This window comes from Trichosurus vulpecula, chromosome 4 (genome assembly GCF_011100635.1).
Source record: "Trichosurus vulpecula isolate mTriVul1 chromosome 4, mTriVul1.pri, whole genome shotgun sequence".
Lineage (NCBI taxonomy): Eukaryota > Metazoa > Chordata > Mammalia > Diprotodontia > Phalangeridae > Trichosurus > Trichosurus vulpecula.
In genome coordinates this window covers 184,757,542-184,785,054 of record NC_050576.1, presented here as the reverse complement: position 1 = coordinate 184,785,054, position 27,513 = coordinate 184,757,542, and the positions used below count along the sequence as shown (strand labels likewise).

At 36.8% G+C, this 27,513-nt stretch overlaps 1 protein-coding gene across 1 annotated transcript; it reads right to left on the bottom strand.

Annotated features, from left to right (window-relative positions):
• Positions 1–1,047: 1,047 nt before the first annotated feature.
• On the bottom strand, positions 1,048–25,828 carry TOP2A (DNA topoisomerase II alpha). Its single transcript, XM_036756138.1, has 35 exons — positions 25,611–25,828; positions 23,504–23,659; positions 23,157–23,247; positions 22,570–22,633; positions 21,429–21,574; positions 21,070–21,167; positions 20,610–20,822; positions 20,216–20,389; positions 19,912–20,013; positions 19,035–19,172; positions 18,776–18,914; positions 18,043–18,200; positions 17,550–17,675; positions 16,591–16,701; positions 16,398–16,503; positions 16,045–16,154; positions 15,668–15,760; positions 15,087–15,201; positions 14,883–15,004; positions 14,106–14,254; positions 12,224–12,455; positions 11,884–12,018; positions 11,573–11,773; positions 11,096–11,291; positions 9,358–9,449; positions 9,095–9,265; positions 8,815–8,898; positions 7,417–7,608; positions 5,906–5,996; positions 4,752–4,907; positions 4,390–4,519; positions 3,949–4,007; positions 3,590–3,736; positions 2,477–2,694; positions 1,048–2,135 (listed from the first exon to the last, which is right to left on the bottom strand). The coding sequence occupies exons 1-35, from the start codon at positions 25,632–25,634 to the stop codon at positions 1,998–2,000; spliced, it is 4,677 nt and encodes a 1,558-aa protein (XP_036612033.1). The 5' UTR covers positions 25,635–25,828; the 3' UTR covers positions 1,048–1,997.
• Positions 25,829–27,513: the final 1,685 nt, after the last annotated feature.

Genomic DNA, 27,513 nt, shown 5'->3' with positions numbered 1-27,513 from the left:
GTCTCACTTTTACCCCTATACCACTATTAAAGAAATGGAGAGGGCAGAGTTGGACTTGACTCATACCCTGCACATCATTAACCTTAAGGCAGAGTCTATATTGCCTGATCAGGATCATAGAATTAGTGTTGGAAGTAAAATCAGAGGCCGTCCATTCCAAACCATAGCTGAAAAAGAATCCCCTCCTCTTACCACCACTCCAAAACTAATTCTGATGTTCATCTAAAAACTCCTATTTCCTCAGTCCAGCTTATTAAGTATTGGGAAATAATTCCTATTAAGGGGTCAGTGACTGCTCTCTTTTACTAAGGATCAGCTTCCTACTTACCTACAAAGTACTTTCCTCACAATAATCTTGAGGTAGTTATCATTTTCCCCGTTTTACGGATGCTCTTCTCATAATTTTCTTGCAGGGCTCTCCTGGCTAGCTCCCACCCCACTGTCTGCAGGCTTCTATTCCTATGCCGCTTGAGGCTGGAAAAATGATTCATGGTGACTTTTTCTTGATCAGAATTCACAATGCTTTGCACATTTCATTTGGTGCCTTTCCAGGTTGTTGGTGTATGTGTGCGTGTACACGTGTGTGGTATGTTGGGGTATTGTAAGAGCTAGGCAAAAATTACTGGCTCCTCCCCCCTCCCCCATTCTATAGAGGAAAGAAAATTGAAGAACTGAGTTTAATGACTTGCCCATAGTCACCTAACAAGTAGTCATGTTAACATTTGTTAAGCTCCTATTATGTGCAAAGCATAATGGAAGCCAGGACACAAACCAAATGGGTCTCCTGATTCAATGTCCACTATACCAGGATGCCTCATTGTAAAGGCGTTAAAAGAGCATTTCCCATATTGTTGAGGAAGATACTTTTTGGGTGGGGAGATTGTAGGACTAGCGGCACCCCCAACCCATTGAGAGTGCCATTAACAAATACCTCTAAAGGAGGGCAAAAATTTTGGCATCACTTTTGAAAGGCCACCCGTCCTTTTCTGATATATGTAGTTCCCTGAGAATATATGGTAATGGATGAAACATATTGACCACTTTTTTAAGTACAAAAATTATTTTAATTCAACTACATAGAAAACATAGCAAATATTTACAAATACACTGAGAACCACTCACAGATCACAAACAGATGCAACACTTATATACAGCAAGCTAAAGGGCTTCAAAAGCTTAAAGATATTCATATGGTTAATTCCCAATGTCACCAAATTTACCTGTTACTGAGACGCTAACATCCAACTGCCCTCTAAAATAAATGCCCATACCACCTTGGAACCTTATCCTAGAAAAATTTGATACTGAGGCAGCCAATATCAATTTCTGTAGGGTTGCAATGTGCGAATTTTGGCCAATCAATAGTTTTGTAGAAAATACGCTATCTCTGTGACCAATCTGACTAATTTTTCTTCACTATACTGACTTGTTAGAGGTAGGTAGACACATATTCACATTAGGTACTTTGGGAAGGGGAATATTTTAGCTAGAAGATCTGTAAAATCAAAGGGTTATTTGGTAAAACATTGCTCACCTCTTAAAACTAACAAGATAACACTGTATGAAGAGATTATTCCAGTCTCACTAAATCTATACTTTGGAAGCCAAAGCACCGCTCTCTCTCTCACATTGTATAGGTCAGTGATAGGCGAACTTATTAATCTACATGACTGGTACTTTTTAGCTGACCTAAACACTCAACAAACTAACAGACCAAGAGAGAGAATTTACATCCAAGGTTCATAATCAGATTTAAAAAGAGAAAATAAACATGAGGACTCAAAACACAGAGGTGGTGATGAAAGAAATGTCGGTGACCGTGTACTCGAGCTTTACCACTGCTAAAAATTCTAATGTAACAAAATATTTCTGTAGCTTTTGATCGAAAATACTCCGAGAGCTAGACTTCTTCTCAGAGAAAGAAACTAAAGGGTTTCAGAGAGAAATGACTTCAAAAACAGTTTTGATATCATTAAGATTAAAAATAATTCCACATTTTAAAACATATCATCTTCATCTGATTCTTCCAGGTATTTAATAGGCTTCTTTGCTCGGCCAGGTCTTGCCCGTGGTGCCACAGGAGCTGGGCTTGAATTTGAGTCTATCTGGAAGTCATCGTCCACCTTCTTGGATTTCTAAAAATAAAGAGTTAACAGAACTTGAAGTTAATGAAGGAACTACATTATAGGAACTATAATAATAAACACATCGCAATTTAAGAGGCTCTAATTTGTTAGAAACTGTAACACTGGATTCTCAGGCAGCTAAAGGCCAGCAACAACATTAAGTGCTGTTTAATATATACAAGTATGTTCAAAGTCAAGGGTAGATGAGTTTTTAAAGGCAGAATGTCTCATAGGTTGTAAGGCTTAAGTGAAAGTGATAAATTTCAGAAGCTTTTATTGCTATACCTCCCTTTTAAACCTTAAGTCACTCAGTACCAAATCAGGGTCCATGTGTATTTCAAAAGACCTACCTTCCCTGATTTGGCTGTTGATAGGCTTTTTCCAAAATCTGAATCAGAGTCATCAGAGTTAGAAGGCTTCCTTTTGCGAGGTTTCCTGCTTTTGGCTGGCACAATCTTTTCAGAGGCTTCAGAGACAGAGTCTGGAGACACTTTGGAGGCAAGGGCCTTTTTGCTTGTTTTCGGTGCTGCCCTTTTCTTTGTTACGGCAGTAGAAGTAGAAGACTGACCTGAAATAGTCAATATTTCGATTCAGAATTTGAGTCTTTGGATGTAGTTCCTCACTCTGTATACCAGTTTTTGTTTGTCCTATTTTTCCAAGTAATGTTATCAACTACTCTTTTTATTCACCCTAGGAAAAGCCATTGCAACAAAGCTAATCATACACTGGAGAACCTAACTTTAATTTTTTTTTTTACTTATTTTCTCAAGTATCACAAGTATATAATAGTTTAAAGTCCTTATTTGGGCCACAGTTTGCTATTCTTGCTCCCTTTACACCAATTAGTTGTATGAATGTTTGTTGATTTCAACATGTGTCTGTCTCCTAGTGGAAAAAGCACCATACTGGAAGTCAAAAGACCTGGGTTAAAATATTGGCTTTACTAGTGGTAAAAACCTTGGACAAATTATCTCATCTGTTCCAAACTCAGTTCTTCTACTTGTAAAATGGGCAGTAACATTAAGATTGTTTTAAAGATCCAACAGGATCAAGTGTTCTGGAAATGTTACAGCAATATGTAAATGATTAGAAACACACAATAACAAAAGCTTGAATTTTTGCAGATCTCTAAGGTCTTTACAAAGTATTTCTCTCCAAATAACCTTCATGAGATAGGCAGTGTTTGATTTTATAGATAAGAAAACTGGGGCTCAAGCGAAGACTCTACATCCAGTACTCTTTCCATCATCTGGTTCCTAGTTTAATACACTAAAATTTATCATTTAAGTGACACATTATTTTTTACATTATGATCAAAAACAATGGCTGCAACTTCTGAAAGATTTAATTCCGGTAGACATCCTACATGAATTCTGGGCATGATTTTAAAAATTGACTTATGGTGGTGGTAGCTAACTTACTAGTTATTCTCAGCATGAGTTATTTAAAATATTTGGACTCACTCTTTGCTGCAGTCTTTTTCCCTGCGGTGCTTTTTTTGGGGGCTGGATCTGTAATCTCAAGTTCAGCTGGAAAATCGAAAGCAGAAGAACTTGAAGAAGCCAGAGCCATATCTTTTGTATCCTCAGGTTCCAGGTCCTCAACTTCATCTTGAGAAGACAGAAAATATTTTATGAGTGAATTGAGAGTTCTTCTATTACTTTTAGTTTCCTAAATACCAGCATAATACGTGGACAAAATTATTAACTTTATTTTTTACCAAAGGGAATAAAAGCAAATCAGCTAAATTTACCTAGTTTTTTTTAAGCATAAGGCAAATATTTTAATAATTTTACACACACACACACACACACACACATACTTGATGAAGAACTTTTCTGTGGCTCCTCTTCTTTGCTAGTAGCTTGTCCTTTAGTTGCTCTAGAATAAAATTGTTTTTAGCAATTAGTAACTCTCTCTAACCTACATATTAATTATTATTTCACATTATGTTCTGTACACATGTTAAATGAAATGTTACAGGGGGGTAATGAACTTAATGTGATTAACAAGATGGTAGGCAGAATTAGGGCTTGGAATTAACTCCCCAAATAAACTCTGACTGGGCCGATCACTGACCAAAAAATTTGATTTGTAGCCTGGGCAATTGGTAAAAGATGTGTCAGTAGGAGTGATACTTTTGTTATGATGTATTAATGAAGTTGGCTGGGACAATGTTAAATGGAGTATGTCTGTACCAGCCACAATCTTTCCAAAGACATTAATACAAAGTGGGAACATTCAAATGAGCTCATATACTCACTTTGGTGCCCTTTTAACCTGAGATGAACTTCCATCTGATGGGATAAAATCCTCATCTTCATCTTGAAATTCCTCTTTAGAATCTGAAATGTCGCTGTCTGAATCTAAATCAACTGTGTATTTGGTATTTGCTGTTATAAAACCCAAATAAAAGGTCAAAATGAGTAACATTTAGACATCAGTTCTCACTTTTAATGTAATAGTATTTCAACTTCCTCTAGTTTCCTCCTCTAAAATTTTTATAGTTGCTTCTCTGTAACAAAACCATTCCTGGGTTTCATTCAGTGATGCCAACTGTAATATATTGTCCATCTAAAGTTTTAAGGTCACTAAGCACCTTAATTTTTTGGTAGTTTTTCTTACCTGCTGCTGTCCTGCGTAATTTAGTTTCTCTAGGGGGGACATAAAAGTCACTTTCGTTACAACTCATGTCAGATTCTGAATCGGACCAAGGATTTTTCTTATTTTCTTTTTTGATTGGTTTGAATGGCAATTTGGTCTGCTTCTTTTGTTTGGTACCTTAAAGGGTAGAAAAGTAGAAAAGAATTAATTACCTTAGAAACACATGTGAATTATTTTTTCCTTCATTTTCTATATTGTTAGTCACCAAGACTTGTTGATTCTTCCTCTTATATGCCTTTCTCTCTGTTCCAATTACTACCACTCTAGCCCAAACCCCTATCAACCCAGGAAGAATTACTCCAATAACTTCAGTTTAACCTCTTTTTACACCAATCTAGATAGCATATGCTGCTGCCAGGATAAATTTCCTAAATGGTAGGCTTTAAAGGCCTTCCTTATTCTGGTCCTATGGTACCTTTTGAAACTTATTTCCCAATAACTACCCTCCAAAACCTAAGCACTCAACACCTTAAATTAACTCATTGTGTTTGCACAGATTGTGCCCAAATTCCCATTGGTGTATGCCTGATGCAAAGTTCAAATCCCATATTTTTCATTAAGCTTTCTTGAACTTCATTAGCCTTTAGTATTTAATGTCTCCTTTTTGTGGACTACTATAGCACTTATTGTATGTGCCACTCAATTTAGCACCTTCTTATACAGCCTTATATTAATTGTTTATACTAGTCCTAACTTCTCTGACTTGTAAATTTGTTTAGGGTAGAGACAACATGTTATATTTCTTTTGTGTTACCCATGGTGCCAATTCTATTCTGCGAATAAGTAAGTGCTTGAGAGATAAGAATTTACATTTTTACAGTGCTTTGAAATTTCTAATACTTATTGACATAACAGAAAAACTACTTTAACCTTTTTTTGGACAAATACATTTTGTCAATTTAAAATGCCATATGGTGTGCTATTAATAAAGTCTATGTAGAGCCTCATTCAAAAAGTCCAAAGTCGTGAATTACCAAAGGATGTCATTATAAGGTGATTATTGCCCAGGGAGACAGCCCTTGTACCGTGAACTCCACAAGCTTCAGTGCATTTCACTAGATATGGCCTGGTAGGTAACTAACGTAAGATTGTATTATTTATTTCCTTTAAATTACCTGGTTCTGCCTTAAGCTTTTTGTTCAGTCTTTGTTTCAGAGTTTCTGGTTCTATACTGTCATCTTGAGAATTTTCTTCGATACTTTCAGTCTAAAGACATAAAAAAAAAAAGTTAAAAGTTCTGCCAACTCCACATAGCTAAGCACTGGCAATATGTAGGTACAGAGTGACTTTAGTAAGGCTTATTAGCATGACACTGCAGAAGAATCATACTTGTTCATCAATGTTATATAAGACATCCTGAAAATGAATTATTTAATGGAATGGTCTCTATGAATAGGAAGAGATATAATTAGACAAAGGACAAATCCCAAGAATATATAATTAGAAAGAAAAATGTCAAAATATATTCCCATAGCTTGCTCCTAAAGGTCAAGAATGGTACAGGGCAAAGAGCAATAGAATGGGAGTCAAAGGATCTAAGGTCAAATCCCAGCTGTGCTCTTTACTCTCTGGGCAACTAGGGCAAATCACTCCCCATCTCTTGGTCTCATTTCCCTCATCTGTAAACTGCAAGAGCTGAACTAGATGACCTCTAAGCTTCCTCTCCAGTTCTAAATCTATGAACCTACAAAATAAACCCACAATAGTTTTGTACATCCTCAAAATCTGGAACAAAATGTTAAGGGAAGTCTCATAACTACAAGTGGAATATAGTATCTGGGAGTTGCTCTAAATGTATGGTCCTATTACAGTGCATGTCTTGTACAGAGTAGGCCCTTCAACAAATGTTTGTTGAAATGGTTATCTTAACTAGATGTTAGCTGTTGCTCAAAGCAACTTATTAGGAAGAAATCTTTTGGTAGCTAATAACTTTTTTAAAGCTTTAAGGAAGAGTATCTTCAAAAATTATATATTCACATTTTTCAATTAAGTAAGCATTTTCAAACTAAATGAAAGCCTATTTGGAAAAACTTATGGATATACCTATAATAAGGTTGCCTTAACCAATGTTGTTTCACAACATTTGAACACATTAATAAACCCCACCATAATATCACATGCATTCTATATAATATTGTTCTTGTGAAATTAACTTTTTCTCTAATGCTTATTTTGCTTAACATGTTCATTCCTGAAACCAATATCACTTGGTGAAGCATGCCTGTATGAGTCTTTCTTTAGGGATAAGGAATACTGAAGTAGTGATCAATTCTTAGCTACCTCCAAAGCAAGTAGTACCATAATTATATTTATTGAGTTTGGAAAAGAAAGCAGCATTTGAAAAGCTATTGACACACACATATATTTTTTGGGGGGAGGAGGGGATGATTAGACCTGTGATTTCATTGGGATGGTAAACTCTCTTAGAGAACATCTTCTGGCAATGCAGACTGGCACCTGTTCAGCAACTCAGTCTCAGAGTTGCCTAGGGGCACTGAGAGGGTAAGCGATTTTCCCAAGGGCACATGGCCAACATATGTTGGAGGTGGGACTTGAACCCAACCTTTTCTAACTTTGAGGCCTGCTCTTCTTCCATGCTACCAATTTTTTCAAATGTATTTATTACCTTAATTTTCTTTCTGATTTTCTTTTCTGCTTCTGCTTTCATTTCTACGGTCACTCGAGGGACGACTCGTCTGCCACAAGGAGAAGGCAAAGTTTCTGCCAGTTGACCTTTCTTTGCCTTTGGTTTTGCACCAGCTTTACCTTTACCAACAACACCCACTTGTTCATCCCGTTTTTCCTTGGCTTCAACAACCTAAAGGTATGAAAAGGAAATATTATGTAACAGACATTGTCTTTATACAGTAGGCCAACTCTTGTAACAAATAAAAAGGAACAAAAGAATCTAACAAAACAATACCTCAATGGGTCTGACAATGGAAAGAAACACATGTGACTTATACATGTGACCCTTGACCTTTCAAATATCCCCATCTGGAAAGCAAGGGTTTTGGACTAGTTGACCTCTGAGGTCTCTTTCAGCTCTAAATCTGTGATACTCAGAAGCATCTTAAAGTTCTTTGAGTTTGTTTCCTACTCTACAAACTGAGGATATTGGACTAGATCAGCTAGTTAAGGTAATTTGCACTGTAAGCCCTTTATCACTAAACATGGAAAGATAATTTTTTTCTTTTGTTAAGGGAAATTTCAGGTCAGCAAGTAGTATACATAATCCTTTTTTTTTTTTCCAGTGGTGGTGGTGGGGTATATGTAAAGGGAAGACTAGGGGGAATCCCTGAAATTACACTAGGACTATAAGCAAATTTGATTTAAAACTTTTTTTGGGGTGTGTGCATGACTTGGCTAGTCCTCATAAATGAAGAGTATAGGTTTCTTTAGGTCCTGCAGTTCATTTTGCAAAGGTCTGCTGGCGATTCTCTTCATTCCAGACCTTTCTGTTAGCTCCATTCTGTGTTTCTGTTGTTCAGTCATTTTAGTTGCGACCGATTTTTTCATGACCCCTTTGGGGGTTTTCTTGGCAGAGATACTGGAGTGGTTTGCCATTTCCTTCTCCAGGTCATTTTACAGATGAGAAAACTGAGGCAAACAGTTAAGTGACTTGCTTAGGGTCATAGAGCTAATAAGTATCTGAGGCCAGATTTGAACTCAGGAAGATGAGTTTTCCTGATTTTAGGCCCGGCACTCTACCCACTGTACCATCCTGTCTTCCATTCTGTGTAGGCACAATGAAATCCCATCACCTCCAAACTTTCAATCAAAGTCCTGCCCTGTCTTCCCGTCTTGTCCCAAGTATACAATTTTATGTTTTCTGGCATATGTGACCATTTAGAATTATTATTTAATGATTTCTTTGCATGGTAGGACTCTTTGATATTCTGGCATGTATCTTTATGTTTCTTATATTATTTCTACTTCTAGTTATAATAATGCCTGTGAAAATGACACATCTTCTTCTTCTTAAAACACCTACATACACTTTCACCCAAACCAACCCACATACCTCAAGTTCTTCAATAAAAGCAGCCAGGTCTTCTCTCCACAAATCTGAAGGACTTTTTCGTTTTAAGGTCTCCAATTCCTGTTCCTAAATTACATATCAGATAAAAATCAAAGATACGCCACTTGCAAAAATAGCATATAGAGGGTGTCCTAAAAGTCTTAGAGTAGTTTTAAGATACTAAAGCTCAAAAATGCACTAAGACTTTTGGGATGCTCTGTATAGGTAACATGTTACACCCAAATCCAACATTTAAAGAAAAACAATCCCCTCTCACACCTACTTTTTCAGTTCTCTGTCTGCAGAGTTCATCTTTCTTCTCTTTGGTCAAATACCAGAGGGGCATATCAAGAAGATAATTGAAAGTTGGTCCAGAATCAGTGACAGAATCACTTTTTTCAGTTTCTTTTTCATTTTCACTTTCTTCATTTTCCTCTTCATTGTCTCCAGGACTCTAAAAAATTTTAAAATGATAACTTTCACAGGGAATGCCAGCACCTAGATACTATGATAACAAAAAATAAAGGAAGCTGATCAAGAAATTACCTTTTGCTGAGCTTCCTTCCAGGCCTTGACAGGATCTGAATCATATCCCCTCTGGATCAGAACCTTAATTAACTCTTTCTTAGGCTTATTTTCTAGGAGAAAAGAAAGAAAATTATGATAATTATAAGCTTAATACGGTATACAGTAAAAACAAATATTAGGAATGGGATAAATTTTCCCCTATTATGTAACATAAAACAAAAATTGGAAATCATCTTATACGATCAATACTCCAGTGCAGCAGCCGAACAGTCGACAGAGCTGGCCTTTGCCTCTGCAAGGCACTGGAGCTAGTCATTCGCTATCCCAGCAGTTCAAGCAGCTCTCTCCTGCAGGGCTGTCATCAATAGTAGATGGAATCTCCTCTTTAGGAGTTCTTTTCCACCAATAAAATTACAGGTCAGGACAACCTTCCCATCGCCCCTCCAAAAATATTTACTAAAAAGAGATAAATTCAAGTATGAGTTTTATATAAGCTGGTGTGAGAAAGGTCCACTTTGCAAATGCAAGTTGCCACAAGGGGGCAATGAAATCATACCTGAATAACCTATAAATCTTTTATGGAGGCAGGCAAACAGAGTCAACTCTAAGAGCCACAGCCCCATTATTAGGTAGATTCTCTTCCAAAGACTTCACTGTACCCCTGCTATTATTAACTTCTCCTTTACTACGTTCACTTCAGTATAGGGCAAAGCACTTTTATCTTTTAATGTAAAACTATTTTACTTAGTGTAAGGAAATCTTGGGGCACAAACTATATACAGAATAATTTTTAAGTATAATAATTCCACTCAGTTAGCTCAATTTTGGCTTGGAGTATCACTCAAATGCTTTTGTCCTGCTTATGCTTCCCTATCCCTTTAGGCCTAATATTTTAGTCTCTTTGGTAACTCTTGGTAATTCTTTTCTCTCTGGTGTCAAAAAGAGCCTCTCTTCAGTCTCTTGTTAGTTACTTGAACCCTGTCCTATGGGAATTTCCATTGAATTACCCTACCCTTTCCTCTGTCCTAGGCACACAGCCAGTTTCCACCATTTCATGTCTATATATATTTCCATCCATCCTTGTGTATTTCTATTTTCAATTCTTTTCCATTAGGCTAATTACTAGCCTATCCACCTTTAAGTTAGGTGGCAGAGTACGCAATGTTTTGACCTTGGGGTCTGGAAGACTGGAATTAAAATCCTGCCTTTAGATATCAGCTTATGACCCTGTGTAAGTCACTTGGCCTCATTTCTCTATCTGTAAAATGAGGATAACAATAGCACCTACCTTACAAGGTTTTGTGACCAAATGAGACTGTAATCTCAGAAACAAGTGATTTCCACTTTGAGATTCAGTTTTTTTCTTTAAAATGGAAATAATAGCTGCACTGTCTAGACCATGGGGAGATTGTGAAGGTTAAAAAAAAAGTATATAAAGTGCTTAATAAGCTGTAAATTATTATGCTGGTGTGAGCTTAATCATGCTTCAGTTACTTTGGTCCTAGTCATATAGATTAGCAAATCCACATAAAAATTTTAGGTTTTAATCAATAACAAAAGTAATACACTTTCAGTTATTTCTGACAAACTATCAAAATGAACACGATTAATAGGAGGATTAGGTTTGGTGCCAATCCATGATATCTGGCCATCAATACAGGCAGCTCTTCTCACAAAATTGTCTAATGGAAACTAACCTTGAATGTACAGTACTGTCTTGTATTTTAATATGGTATCTATTATTGTGGTAACATACCAATGACTATTTTCCCCTCTATCTTCTCTAGGATGAACCGAGCCTGGTTGTTCAATTTGGCGGATTCTGCACCAAGCATTCCAGTAAGCCATTCTTTTCTCAGTCCATAATATTTAAGCCTCAGATCAAAGAAGTCTTTTAGGATATCCAGTGCAGTATCATACTTCTTTAGACAGCCAACATGATCAAAAAGCACCTTAAATGAGAAAAACAGATTGGAATCAGAATAAAATAAATAACTTTAAAGTAATTGTTATTTGTATAGGATATTGTCTGTTTCAATGAGATTTAACCTAAATAAAATATCACAGAAATAGTTTCTGCGATTACAGTCTCATTTGATCACAAATGTTAGTATGCTAATGTAGCTTTGCTTAACGAATATTTTTCAAGACCAATATAAATGGAATCTATATAATAAATACGTTCCATATATCTTTCAAAATACTAAGTTATGTGAGTACTTTTCAGACATACCATGGAATTACATGTTAGATTAGTCTGAAGTTTGAAGACTTTGTGCAGTCCTGCATGCTCTGCTTGGGCCAGTTTTTCTTCGGTCATCTTCACTATGAACTTCACTGTGGTGTCAGTGTGGTACTCCCTGTAGTCTGTTATGAGAGGGGGTGTCTTGTCAGTGCCGTTCAACATGGGCTCCAGAACCTGTTCTTTATATACCTGAAAAAAGAACCCATTCATTCTTAGGTAAGTCAAATGATTCAACAAGTGATAAAGGTCACAAGAATTAACTTGTCTTCATCACAACCAAAAAACATAGAATATTTTACCTGGGTCCAAGTTCTGACTGGAAGCTCAGAGATTTCAATGGTTGTTGAATTTAGAATAGAAACTTCACCACTGATAATATATTGATTTGGAGCCAGCTCATCAATTGTACCCTTGAAATTTTTGTAGCTAGGTAGCTAAAGAATAGGGAAAAAATCAAAACAAAACAGGTTGGTTTGTATCTTAAGAGTTTAAGGCCAAAATAAAGACTTTGGAAACACTTCATTCAAAGTTTTGATAAAAGATTTTATAATCAATTAGCTTATGACTAATTTTAATAAATGACCAATTAAAATGAACGATAAAGTTAGAATTAGATTCTAAATCACATGGAATCATTACCATTGGTAAAGGTTCTTCTCCATCCATCAGACGTCTGATATTATTCACAACTTCTCGGACATCAAAGTTGGGGATCTTACAGGACCACCCAGTTCCAATCCCTTCTGCACCATTTATCAATACCATGGGAATAATGGGAATGTACCATTCTGGCTCTACACGTTGGTTGTCATCATATAAGAACTTCAAAGTCTGATCATCCTTTGCTGGGAAAAGCAACCGAGCCAATGGGCTAGGGAGAAAATGGACAAATGTTGATATTTTATAAAAATTCTGATTTTGTTCAGTTGTTGTAAAAGAAATGATTTTGTCTTATCTCTGGCAATTATTCTTATTTGTGTAATTAACTTGGTAGCTTGTCCCCAAAGAAGAAATTAGAAAATATATATACCTCCCTCTCTCTTGGGTATGGAACATACATGTTGTCCAACTCAGGATATGTTGCATTGTTTTGCTGGTACTTCTATGCACATCCTTGTTTTTTTATGGAGGACGGACACACACACACACACACACACACACACACACACACACGATAACCAAAAAAAGACACCACTATGATCAATATAATGACCATTCAGGATTCCAGAGATTCCAGATGAAACCAGCTATCCATTACAGAGAGGTGATGAATTTGGGTACAGTATGAGACATATTTATTTTTGTATGCAGCCACTGAGGGGATTTGTTTTGCTTAACTACGTGTATTTGTTATAAGAAATTTATCTCTTTTTTTCTTTTTTCAAAAGAATGGACGTGGGAGATAGAGAAAACATTTTTTTCTATTAAAAAATAGATGGGGGGTGCTATAGATGTGGAATGATGCACGTACTTTCAGATGAAACCACTGTATTATTGGTTTTACTTAACTGTTTTACAAGATATCTCATGAAATAGGAATAATCTGTAAATGTGTGTAATGTAAACACAACAATACATCAATAAAACTTAAAAAATCAACTTATTTTAAGTACTTGATGATTCATGTTAGATCTCTCAGAAATGTGATTGAAACCAAAAAATCTAGAATCATGGTTATTTGGTAAGAAGTGCTACTTTTAAAAACTATACAGGACTGACTATATAATATAGAAACTGAGCCATCAAAACTCTGTTTGTCCTTTCTCAAAGAGGACCATGACATTAAGGAGATGATAAGACTTGCAGTTGACTTTGATTTGAGTTAAGGGAGAGCTGTGCGAGGTCACCAGCCTCACTTTCTCCTCCAGAGCCATCTGGGTGCAGTGGCCAGATATTCATCAGATGACTAGAGATGGCCCAGGATGCAATGGAAGACCCTGGCCCTTTCAATCTAAGGTCTTTTCAGGTTCTCACTTTGAGTGAGGTAATGTCTATTCAGTGAATAGGCCTCTTTAAGAAGTGAGTCAAGGGAAGGTCCCTTTAATTTAAAAAAAAAATCATCAAACTGGGAGGGGAAGACCCTCAGGATTGCAGGCCAAAACAGAAACAATTACTATTTACATTCACTCTGAGCCAGGAGGGCCAAAAAATAACCAAAGTGAATAACTAGCTGTAACAAGAAAACAGGGTTAAAACGGATGAATATACCAGTAAAAGTATAGAGTTTGGGAAGGAGATTGTGCCTACTAAAAGGAGGCAAAGTTGTAGAAAAATCCATGGTACTGAACTCAAATGGTTGAAAATCAGTTTTAAGTTTTCTCTGCTGTTTAGAGAATAACCCTGGTATGTCCTGCTATCTGCAGAGTACCAGACTTTCAAGAAATAACATTTTTGGCATGTTTATTCAAGCATTTGAATCATAAACACAAATTTTGACTAATTAAGATTTCTGAATTTCTAACTGACAAAACATGATACTTGAAGTTACCAAAGTTCCACTGAAACCAAAAGTAGACTTTACCTGAGCATTGTGAAGATGTATCTAGGGCTAGCAGAGTCCTTGCCACCATGCAGCCTGGTACCAAACTGACCAATGGGCTGCAAGAGGTTGAGATTGTTGCTGCCCACAAAATTTTGAGCCAAATTAATAATGGTCATCATTAATGACATCTGAAATTGAAAAACAACAACAAACTTTTAATTATGAAGTCTGTTTTTCTCTAAAAGAAAGGAGCTGTATTAATATCACAGATGGTGAAGCTTTTGTAATTCAAAATTTACTGTTGAGTGTTTCAGATTTGTTAGCAAATGGGCATAACATTCTGTACACCAGAGGTGTTAAACATGTGGCCCAGAGGGTCCAAACCAGATTAAAATGGAATCGAGAAAGATTTAACTAAATAAAAATACAATAGAACATAGGTAATGTTAATATGTGGTTTTCTAAGTCAATATGTGGCATGTAGGGATCTTTATGTACAGTTTAGTGGCTCCCATTTCTATCTGAGGTTGATATCACTGCTGTATACTACTGTTTTTCTTGGAAATTATATTACTTACTCCCATACTATCTGTTAAAGTTATCACTATTTTTAACATGGACATCAGTATGGTAATGGCACAAACCATCATCACTGAACTTTCCCCTTGTACCAGGTCTAATGCTTCCTCAACAAGAGATAATAAGCAATCAATTAATTAAAATCTAGATGTAGTGTTAGACTATTTCTGGTATTTCTTTCCACTGAACACAAACTAATTTGAAACAAAAAGCAGTGTTTCGTGAATTTGTTCTTACTTCACCATGATGATAAGAGGACATCTCAGCTACTGAACCAGCTAATTGGGCAACCTTCACTTCTCGCTTGTCATTTCTTTTGAAACATGTGAACAGGACTTTTCTCTGACCTGGTTTCAAACCTTCAAAATGAAAATAATAGTAAATGTCAAAATGAACAAGCTGTTTCTCTTGTTAATTTAATAGTAAAGCAGATCAACTTACCATCTACCATTGATGGGATGGACCTCTCATTATCAGAGTTTGAGAATAAGATTAGTTCTTTATTGATGAAGTCATTATACGTTAGGTGCTTAGTAGCTTTCCCATATAAGTAATCCTGAGGATTCAAAAGGAGGATGATATTCAACAAAGATATTCTACAGGATAACTATTTAGCAAAACGAAATAAAACACAAAAATCCAACAACTCTTTTCTACTATTCTTGAGCATACTAAATGAAGTGGGAGATTATAGTTTTGCACTTTCAATGTAACCCATTAGAAAATTATTATGAGTAAAAAGCATCTCTTTGTGTATAGTATATATTAAGGATAAAATAATCAACCAGACACTGGATAATAATGTGCAGCTGCTGCTTTGCAATCTCTTATTCTCAACCCGGCCATTTCAGTGACCTTCGTACATTCAGCTAAATCACAATTGATTTCCCCACACAGAGTAGTGTTTGATCTAACAAACAGCGCAATGACTCAAAGTTGCTATAATCAACTGATTTGAGACCCATGAAAATGACAAAAATGAAAATGATGAACTTTACAGGACATGATTAAAGATATTTTACCTCAGGGAGGCCAAGTAACTTCCTCTGTCTTCTATCTTCCATGAAATGAGTTAGCCATTCTTTTCGATCATCAATCTGTTTTTTGCTAAAGGCCTATAAATTAAGAAATAAAAAGATGGAGTTGGTTTGGATGGCCTCTAAGGTCTCTTCTATTGCTAAATCTATGATCCTATGAGTTATAAAGTTTCAGTAACAATTCTGTTTTAATCTTTCTCTGAAGCAGATCAGAAGCTTATTTCTAGGATTTTGGTTGCTTCGTTCTTGAAGAATGGAAAAAAAAGGTCCCTATAAAATAAGCAAGTAAATGTTTAGATTGACATAATATGAAATTTTGGTGATTTTTAGAATTAGAAACCCATTCAATATATCTAACTTACCAGGCTGATCGCAGCATCATCTTCAGGGCCAGCATATTTGAATTGGATTCGATGTCTGGACATATCTGAAAAGTATTCTTTAGCCTCTTTCGATGTACTGGTGCCCAAACCTACAAAACCAACAGAATATTGATTAACCTTTGAATCTTCTATTAGAGGATTTACAGGAATGGGAGGTGGGGTGGGGAGGAATACATCACACAAATGTATGTTCTAAGGCATATTTTGCTTCAAGTGTAAAATAGTAACATCTGATAATTTAAAATTAGGATAAAATAACAAGGAGAAAATACAGTGCTCTGTATTCTCTCATAGTTTATTGAGCACTACACCAGAGGATCTATCACACACACCTTTGTAATACTTGACTTTCCATTTTTTATGATTTTCGGTAGAACTTTTCCATTCTTCAAATTCAGGAAGGCTATAAAATGATAATTCCTGCTTATTTCTTGAAACCTATGGTGAATACAATAGATCGTAAAGACTTTAAAATATATCTTGTTGCATCAAAATTTGTTGAAGTACCTTAGAAACTGGATATACCTTTACAATAGGAGTGATAAATTCCTCCAGAAAACAGTGTTTCAGAAGAGAGGGCCAATTGTGATGGATGAAATTAATCAACAAGCCTTTGATGTGAGAACCATCTTGATCCTAAAAAAAAGTTAAAACATAGAACAAGGATATTTTGGAATCCTTTAAGGTAGAATATACTTTATAGATATTTTTCCAAAAATATTTTGGAATAGTCAACAATTCTAAAAAAATAAAAACATTTAAAATACCAACACTAATTCACCAAAAAAAAAAAAATTAATGTTGTGTTTGAAAGCCTAAATATTTACCATCACATTAAGTTTTAGTATATATTTTTAATTAACTTATGTGTCTATGTTTTTCCCCTGGATAGAAAGCAAGCCCCTTAGGGACTGGGATTGCTTCATTTTTGTCTCTGTATCTCCAATTCCTAGCACAGTTGCCTGGCACGTAGTAGGCAAAGTTTGATTATGGTAGAAAGGTTTAAATTGATTGTCCTACTAATAACCTCCTTCTCTTGCCATTTTCTAGAACAAAACAAAGGTGTCTCAATCTATGAGAGGCACTGTAATGTAGTGGATGTAGAGTGTCAGTCTGAAATACATGGAAGATCTAGGTTCAAGTCATACCCCTGGTATATACTGGCTTTGTGACTCTGGGCAAGTCACTTGACCCTTTTGGTGTTTTTAAAGCTTCAGAGAAAGTGCCAGTCTGTATTAGTAGAGGGAGATTCCTCATCTGGCAATTCTGTGTCACTGAAATCACAGGTTCAATCACTACCCTTCTATTCCGCACACATTTAAAACAGTGTGCGTAAGGTACTTATGAATAGAAACACGATGGTTCATCCTATAAACCCTCAATAAAATCTGATTAAACATGATGGTGACAATGACTTTAGCTAGACATGCAAAAATGAGGCTCATTCAGCTTAATCATCTGAAATATTTCATATTGACTCTAACCTGATCTGTCATAATCATGATTTTTCCGTAACGGAGACTCTTCAATGAATCTGCATCTTCATAGTTTTTCTTGTATTGAAGACCCACAATCTTAATGATATTGTTAATTTCAGCATTTTCCATGATCTGGAAAAGAGACACACAAATGACAAAAAAATTTTGTTTTACTTATAGCTTACTTAGTATGGTATGAGTAACACCATGTTTATGTCTCACCATCTTTTAAAATTATTTTATCATAGTCCTCTTTTTCTTTGGGTTAAAATGTTTCTCAAGAGATCAGTCTGTGCTTAGTTATTACAAGAGTTTTCCTCTCTTTTAATGAAAGCAATAGCTAGGATGTAATGTTTTTGATACTAATAAACCAGGAGGCTGAATATTAAGTTGATTTATAACAATTTATAAGATATTTTGAAATGTCTAAAGCAGAAATATTAAACCGACAATAAATCCTGAATTAAAGTTCCTAGATCCTAAAAGTATTTCCACTTACTTGTTTATGCGAGGCTTCTCGTACATTGAGTATTTTTCCTCGAAGGGGGAAAACGCCATACTTGTCTCTCCCAACCACACCAAGGCCAGAAACAGCTAAAGTTTTGGCTGAGTCTCCCTCGGTCAAGATAAGTGTACAATCTGTAGAGTTCTTACTGCCTACAATGACAAAGTTCACAAGAAATCAATTCCAGCAGCTGATAGCAGTGTTGCAAACCTTCCTGATCACATGCCTACACATTTGGTACTCTTTACAATTTACGACAGGATAGCATTAAAATATTATTTAATCAGATAGCTTGGGGTGGGGAGCATTTAATTTTTTAATGGCTATTCACAAAGCTAAAAATATTCAATGATGAGCTATTGCTTGCTAGCTAAAACAAAACGGTCAAGAATCATGCTTACATATCTCATTATGTGTGAAAGTTCCTTTGAGCTGTGTTTTCTTTTACATTAAAGGACAGGAGTCTTTTATTTTGTTTGGTGTTACAAGTAATTTTTATGAACATCACCTAGCACCTGCTGTTGGATATAACATTACTATATAATCCATCTTAAGAAACTCTTAATGTTCAACATTCAACTTTGTCATTCTTACAAGATTCCAGTTCTAGGTTAGTAATAAGATACTGACTGCTAAAATAATCTATTCTCAAGAACCTATGTTATAATTTATGAGCCGAACTATGAGATCTAAAGCTCCAAATGATCTAATGTTATCAAATGTATACCTGCATCATTAGCATCATCAAGTTTAGGAATTCCTTTAATTCTATTGTGTTTAACAGCTGAACACTTTTTATTCAACTGGACTTGGGCCTTAAACTTCACCCAGTTTAGTATGCTTTCTACAATTCCACAGCCAATTGCCTGAAATAGAAAAGATGCATAGGAATTGTTAAAACAGTGAGTAACATATAACATAACTTTTTCAATTGAGGTATGGTTATTAAAAGGTCTATTACACTCTCTGTAATGGTATCAACTCACAGCTTTGATGAATTTTTCACTCAATTCACATTTTGAACCAAAGCTCTTGGCTTGCAGAGTCATATTTTCCTTAGTCTGGGAGTCAAAGGTCGGGTTTTCAATTAAGGCATTCACAAAAATCCACATGTGGTTTTTCACCTGCAGTAAAATTTAATAAATTAAAAATTCATCTACAACTGTAGAATAAAGTACAATAAGCATATGTTTGCATGTCTAGGTTATAACCCAATTTCTTATCACCATGTGTGTATGAAAGGAAGCTTAAAAGAGCCTGTCCATTGTGTATGTATCTGAAACATGCAGGACAAATGGACACACTGGATCTCTAATTAAACTGGAGAAGGAAAGTAGGCTGGATTGTCTTCAGGAAATTGTAAAGTTTCTTTAATGATTCCAACCTTCTCTTAGAAACCAAGGCCCATCTTTCAAATGCTGGTGGTGTAGGTTTAACAAGATAAGGATTCTAAGTTTCCAAAGAAGTGAAATCTAGTACCAGCCAGAAGATGGAGAGGACATAGGGTAGGTTAGTGTGATTGAGATTGAGGAATTTTAAAAACATTGACTAAAAGATGTCATGACACAAAGGCAGAAAGGTGAACAGAATGAGTGTTCCACTAATATTCTCATGATGTGAGGAGAAAATGACAACAAATCTCTTGCACATTAAGTGGACCTCCTTGTGACAACGTTAGGTGAGGACACGGACAACTAATACAGGATATTATACAATATACAATACAGGATGTGTGTGTGTGTGTGTGTGTGTGTGTGTGTGTGAATATTGAGTATCTTGGTCACTAGCACAATTACATGACTTTAGGAGAGGAAATTTATAGTATTTTCTCATCTTTCCCACAGCAATACCAAGTGTTCATACCTGATGTGCTTTCACTGCAACACCTCCTTTGTTCTTTTTCTTCACAACATCGATAAGTCTACTTATAATTTGATCAGCTACATAATCAACATGTCTGCCACCCTAAGGGGAAAAACAATAAAATGTAGAAGCCAATAGCCTCAGACCATTACCACACTAAAAACTCTGTTATTACACTTTTAGCTTAATAAACACTAAAATGTCCACATATTAACATAAACCAATTTTAAAAATAGATAATAGCAAAAATGCTTTGATAAAAGAGTAAGTTTCATCAATGACCAATTTAAATATAAGAAATTACCTTGGAAGTGGCAATGCTGTTGACAAAGCTAATTTGCTGGAAGCCTTTTTCACTCATAGTTAAACATACTTCCCACCTGTTGTTTACTTCTTCATGGATGATTTTCAGTGGGTTGCCAGTTTCATCCAATTTGTCTTTCACATACAAATCCACATAGCTACGGAATCCTTTTACCTGTACCAACATAATAGTAATCACTTTGTTTCTTCCTATCAAGCACAAGCTAAAATAAGTACAAGGATTATGAGGATTCCTTAAAATCCAGTGATACAGGGTGATGGATAAAAAATATTCTGGGAAAAGCTAATATACAAAACTCCAACATTTAAAAGGAGATAATTTAGGGGGTTAGGTAATGGTAAAGAAGAGATACCTAAAAACACACAAAACTCACAGGCAGCCTATTTCCGTTGAGAAAGACTTTGACATCTTTGGTGGAACCAGCAATATCATAGGCTCTTCTAGACATCAAGGCAACAATATCCTTGTCTAGATTTGTCATTTTAAATTTAGACAGATCAGGTTGGAAGGTGATACATGTATAGTCTTCTCCACTAAAGGGCTTGAGAGTCATTTCACCTGCTTTTCCCATATTATCCATCCAGGTCTGTGGAAGTTAATAGAAAAAAAAAGTAAAAGACTTTCAAATCATCTTATAAATATATCGGGATAAAGAAATGCCAAAATGATGTGTGAACGTCAGCACATATTAAACATAAGGAAGCATTTTAATTAATCTAATTTCGCACAAGCTCAGGAATTGTTTAAATGTTTCTGAATTACATATTAGCCATAATAAGAACAATGATGCAATCTTATGCTATATGTCATAAAACTCAGGGCCTGATACATACCTGCTTGAACAGTTTTTTATATTCTTTACAGGCAGTTTCCACTGTAAATTTGGTACTGAATATATTGCATAATTTGGCTCCATATCCATTTCGACCACCTATGTTTTAAAAAGACAAGTAAAGGCATAAATTGTATTTTACCCTCCTCAATACTCATTACACCTCAAGTAAATCACTTCATAGCTGTGAATACAGGTGTACATCTATTTTAACTACACAGTAACTGATATAGTATCAAAATTACATTTTTAGCTAGTTAAAAATCCTTTCCTCCTTAAACCAATAATCCAAAGATTGATAAATGACAGTTTCAAAGATAAAATTTTTAGTCAGGGGTTAGTGGTTTTCAGACATCTTACCCGTGACCTTCTTCTCATCATCATCGTAGTTGCTGGAAGTCAAGAGCTGTCCAAAGATAAGAGCTGGCACATAGACCTTCTCAACCTTATGTTCTACAACAGGAATACCTTTCCCATTATTCCAGATACTAATTGTATTGTTTTCCCTAGGGAAAAAGAAATTTTAAATTTTTATTTAAAATTATAAAAGGTGAACATATATTTTAAGTACAAATATTTATAGGAGTTATTTCCTAAATATTTTATATTAATGGACTGAAATTTTTATTAATTTAAATGAACATTCTCATAGCCCTCCTAGAATTGGACATCATAAATGTTTTCTTACAAAACCCAGTAAATTATTTAGAAAGGAAAACTGGTGAAACATGAGCATTCTCAATGCTATTCAGGAAGGAAAATGCACCAAAAAACTCTACTCTTTCCAACACCTGTGCTGACAATGATAACGTTACATAAACATATAACACAGTCATACTTTAGGGTAAACAGGGGAAGGGGATATGATCTTTGCCAAATGGAAAGAAAGACAAACCTGGAAAAATATTATTTTGTAGCTTTAAAAAGGGGTCACCTATATGCATGCATCCTTCCTGCTAGTTTCCCCTTATATCCTTTCTTTGCCCCACTACCCAAGGACAGCTATTGAGACATAAATAGAATAACTAATCCATTGCCACTTTACACTAATAATATTACATGGAAATTTTTTGTTGCTTCTATTGCATTATTCTAAGCAAAATTTTAAGAGAATAAAAAATGTATTTTAGTTGCAATTAGATATCTAATGCCACTCTGATTATAAATATTGTATATTGTAGGGAACAAAAGAAAAAGTATTTCATGTAAATTCGTGGAAAGACTATAAAGTAGGATAATTTAAAAATTTCACAATTGGTCACTACAGCTCCTTTCCTTACTGAAAAATACAAAAAGTAGATCATACCACAAGTCAGTAGGCTAGTGGCCTATGTAGCCTCTTTTGGGGTAAGCCCCACTCTGGAGAGAATCATTTATTAATTTGGGAACCCAGACTATTTATTAATATCACCTGCTAGATCATCATGAATAGGATAGGAAAAAGTTCTGGTCTCAATATACTAGGGACTTGTATTCAATGAGCTAACCAAAAAAGACTTACGGATCTATTGTGACTTTAATACAATTCATTTTCGGGTCCCTTTGTTTGTTGTCTGCAGCATTTACTAAAAGAGTAAAAGAATTATACTTTTTATTAGACACTCAAATCTTTTTTCAAAAAGTTACACTTATATTCCAAAGAAAGACCTCAACTCAAGTGAGAAGGCATTGATTATAGGTAACAAAGACTAGCTCTGGAGTCAGAAATCTCCATTTGAACCCGAGCTTGGCCACCTTCCTCACTAATCCTCTATCTATAAAAATGGAACTATTATTACTATTACTACTACCACCGTTCATGCTATCCATTTATGTCATAAGATTGTTGAAAATCAACAACATAAATAAAAATAAACAATAAAACAATAAAAATCAAATACAAAAATAATAAATAAAAGATGAACTATTATTAGAATAACTGAAGTTTTCATATTTTTATGTGTATTAGAAAGCTTAAAGCAAGGTCAAATACTATACACACTTTTGATTCTATAGACTGTGAGCCACAAATGGGGTTTAGAAATCTTTTACTATGTAAAAATTTTAGTTGGAATGGATTTGGGTTATCCTTTACTTGAACTTACTCACCTAAAATTTCATCAAAAATTTTGTATAATCCAGGAACAAAAGTTACATCTCTGTAGTTAAGCCCAGCTTCTTCATCATAAACCCACATTTGCTAGAATAAGGTAAAGACATTTTAAAGGTCAGCTTATTATTCTCTAAATTGTGCCTTACAAATAAACTGGTCATCACAGATTTTATAAGTTTTCTAAGTTGAAGACTAACAAAACATACTTTACTTGAAAGCATTTCATAACTAAAGTTCTGAGATCTGGCTAATTATAGCAAGTGCAGGTGAGATGAAGACAAAATGAAAGAACAAAAGCCTAGAAAAACAAACATCAAACTGCATTTCGATCAGTTTTATTTACCTGGGTCACAACTTCCACGGAGCCAATATAGGTATCAGGGCGGAGCAAAATATGCTCCAACTGGGTTTTTTTTTGATAGATTCTCTCAACAGACAATCTTTTCTTTGCGTCCTCATTTTTCTTTATTTTATTAATTTGTAGATTTTCATTTACAGGCTAGAAATGAAAAAAAGAGACAGGAAAAGCTTTTAAATAATAGTCTTGAAAGGAAAATAGAAAAATCCAAAGTAATATTTTAATAGTTAAGGGTACAGTTCACAAAGTTGAATACAGTATTAGTACACTTTAGGATGATCACTGAAACCTAGAAGTTTAAAACCTCAAGAACAACAGTTTCTAAAGCACCTCGAGTATAAGGAGATTGCAAAGACTGTATATATCTACAATTCCTACATCCCTACACCCATCTTTCTTTGAAAACAGTGATATTTACCTTACAGAAAAGAAAACCTGCATGGGTATGGGCATCATATACATGAAAAGTCCTGCTATAACACAGATAACTATTACATCGTTTCAGATATATTCAAACTATGAATCAAATCACATCCCTGGGAATCATACAGAAAAAGTTTACATGCTATACCGGTGGTCTGGAATAATTGAAACTATGATATTGTTTATGATCCATTAGAAAGCTTAAAGCACAAACACATCAAATACTATTCAGGCACACATTTGATTGTATGGACTATTTGTTGGGTTTGGAGTTAGGAAGACCTTCTTGCAAATCCAATCTGTCATTTGTTAGAAGTTACTGTACTCTGGGCAAGCCACTTAACCCTTACCCGCATCAAGCAGCTCCCACATAGAAAGGTTTTGTTTTGCCTTGGTGGAGGTAGTTCCTGACCCTGGCAAATGGGTATATAGCTTATAAGAGATATATACACACATAATTTTTTTCTTTTTAGACACGAGTACATGAGTACCAAGGGGGCAGAGTTTCACTATTATTTGTTGAGCTCACTTTTTGCTATTAAAAAAATATATACATGGGCCACTAAGGGCAAGGACCCAAGGTTTCCTGGTTCCTAGTCCTTGATTTAGTTAGAGCCATATTTAAGACTGAATAAAAAGAGTATCAAAGTTAGATCGCATTAAACGTTTATAAAGAGCCAGAAAAAGCGACTTGAGGGTGGTGGTGGATAGGTGTTGTATCAAAGCCCCCAGCTCCTCACTGATTTAAGCATAAGAGCCCTAGGGCCTCGCCTGTGCTGCGATGGAAAAAGAAGGGGAGACTTGGGTTAAAAACAAAGCTCAGCTCATTCTAGACCGGACCTTGGGCCAAGGCAGTCACTTAACTACACCAGAGCCTGGTTTTCCTTATCTGGAAATGGAAGTCAAGTCGGTAAGATTGGTGATCTCCGGAGACCCAGAGGGAGTTCCAGGAAGGAGGAAGGGGGCGGTCCCAGGCTTCCTGGATCTTCCTAGGTAAGGGACCAGGACCCCAGGGACCTACAGCCAACCAGCTGCCACAGCAGGGCTAAGCGGGAGAACCAGGGGAACGTGCCCTCTCTCCTCAGCTCCCACCTTCAATGCCGTCTTTTACGGAAAGCCTTCCCACCCCCTCTTAAATTCCAGGCCTTGTCTGTTATTTCCTATTTATCCTATATATAATTCACTTTGTGGACATCCGATCGCCTGTGCCCCCCCCCACCCCCCCGCTAGACTGTAAGACCCCTGAGAGCAGGCCTGTCTTTGGCCTCTTTGTATCCCCAGTTTGGCGAAGTGCCTGGCTTGGTAAATGTTGACGGACCGCCTGAATGATCCCCTCTCCTCGCCCTCTGACATTGGCCAAGCACTCGCCTCTGTCACGGGGCCTCTGGACACCACGGGGGCAGAACCCCTGCTCCCCTTCCCCCTTTTCACCGACGCTTCGCTCTTTAAAGGGGGTGGTTTACGAGATAAGGCGCAACCCGGGGGTCCCAACCAGGCCTGCGGCGACCCCTGACTGGGCCGGGGGCGGAAGTCGGGGTCATTTTCCTGGGGCGCCTGTCAGGAACGTGGGGGAGAGCTCCTGGCAAGGCCAAGGTCCCGGGGACTAAATAACCCAGCCGGGGCCATGGCCGTCGGAGCCCGAAGCCGCGCTCCGGCCTCCCATGCTCACCTGCAGCGGCGACAGATCCTCCATGCCGGGGGCTGTGAGGAGAGGCAGCCAAAGCTACTGAAGAGACTCGACAATCGAGCGACTGAGGTAAAGCGACCGCACAACCCGCCGAAGACGACGGTCGGTTACGCGGGCTCCTTTCAAAACTACACTTTCCCCGCCCGCCCGAGCCAGAGTGACCAATCAGCGCCCGCTATCGTCACCACGCGCGACCAATCACCGCGGGGGCCTCAGATAACCCAATGAGCGACTGAGGAGTCCTATTCGAATAGGCCAGTCAAGACGAAGAAGGCGGGACCCCGGGGACTTTCAAATAGGACCAATCGGAGTCGGGGGTCTAGAAGACGGGCGGCAGATTGTACCAATTAGAAGGAAGCAGCGGTTTGCTCGCTGGGGGGCTCAGAGAAGCCATTTGGGCGGGCGTTTAAAATGAGGGAGAAGGAGCTCGGAAAGCTGGGGAGCGGGTAAGGGGAAAAGCGTCTCGGTCTTGACAGGTCCCCCAGGGATCCCTAGCTAGATCCCGAGCCTAACTGCGCTGCCGAGAATCCTATAGGATTTAGAGCGACTTACCTGAGGTCACACAGCAAAATCAGGATTCAAACACAACTCCACATTCAATGCTCTTTCTAAACGCTCTCTTTTTAATAAAATTATCCTTTTATTGTTATTTCCACAATGCTTTATATTCAACCGCCCCAGAGTGAAAACTAAAAATAACTGGCAAGTCATTTTCACATTAATGAATTCATGAAGATTTTTTGCAATACAGCAGGATCCTGTTGGAAGGCACTACTGTAAAGAGCTTAATTCCTGTATAACTTTATTTAAAATGAAGACATTCTGTTTTTCTGTTAGAATTCCAAAAGGAGTATGTTGGTATAAAAACATCTAAAATAGAATTTCTAAATAAGGCATGTCTAGGATAATAGTATTATTATCCAACTTTGGGTTTACTTAAATGAAGTACAAGGTGGAGAGAAGTACTACATTTACAGAAAGCTATCTATATATTACCTGTATCTATAAATCTCTATCACCATCCATCCATCCATCCCTCTTTTTTTTTTTGAGGGGGGAAGGCAGGGCAATCGGGGTTAAGTGACTTGCCCAAGGTCACACAGCTAGTAAGTGTGTCAAGTGTCAAATGTCTGAGGCTGGATTTGAACTCAAGTCCTCCTGACTCCAGGGCTAGTGCTCTACTCACTGTGCTAAAAGCATTGTTTCTAAGACCCTCCTTCATCCTCAGTCTTGGGAAGGAGGGAGGGAGAGAGACAGAAAGAGAGATGGGAGGGGGAGGGAGACTTATGTAGATGAAAATAGCATTTACCTCTCCTAAGGAGCAAGGGAGATATTAATTTGTAAAGCGCTTTTGCAAAACTTAGAGTGCTATATAAATGTTAGCCATTGTTATTTATTAGGGGCATCTAGGTGGAGCAGTGGATAGAACTGTGAGCCTCTGGAGTCAGGAAGACCCATTGTCCTGAATTAAAATCTGACCTCAGAAACTTGCTTGCTGTGTGACCCTGGACAAGTCACTTCACCCTGTTTGCCTCAGTTTCCTCATCTGTAAAACACTCTGGAGAAGGAAATGGCAAACCACTCCAGTATCTCTGCCAAGAAAACTCCAGATGGAGTCATGGAAGAGTCAGATATATAACTGTCATTCAGTGCCTGGCTGCATATGCCAAGAGCTGGGTACTGAAATGCTAAAAAGCAAAGGTAGCCCATGCCCTCAAGGGGCTTACATTCTAATGAGGAAAGACTACACAAAAACGGGAGCTAGAAGGGAGTAGGGGAGGAGAGGGTAGATACATCCTGGATCTGCTCTCCAGCTCTCTCCAGCAAATTCGCCCTCTATCTTCCCCATTCTCTCTCTTATCGTCAGTCTTTACTGCCTCCTTCC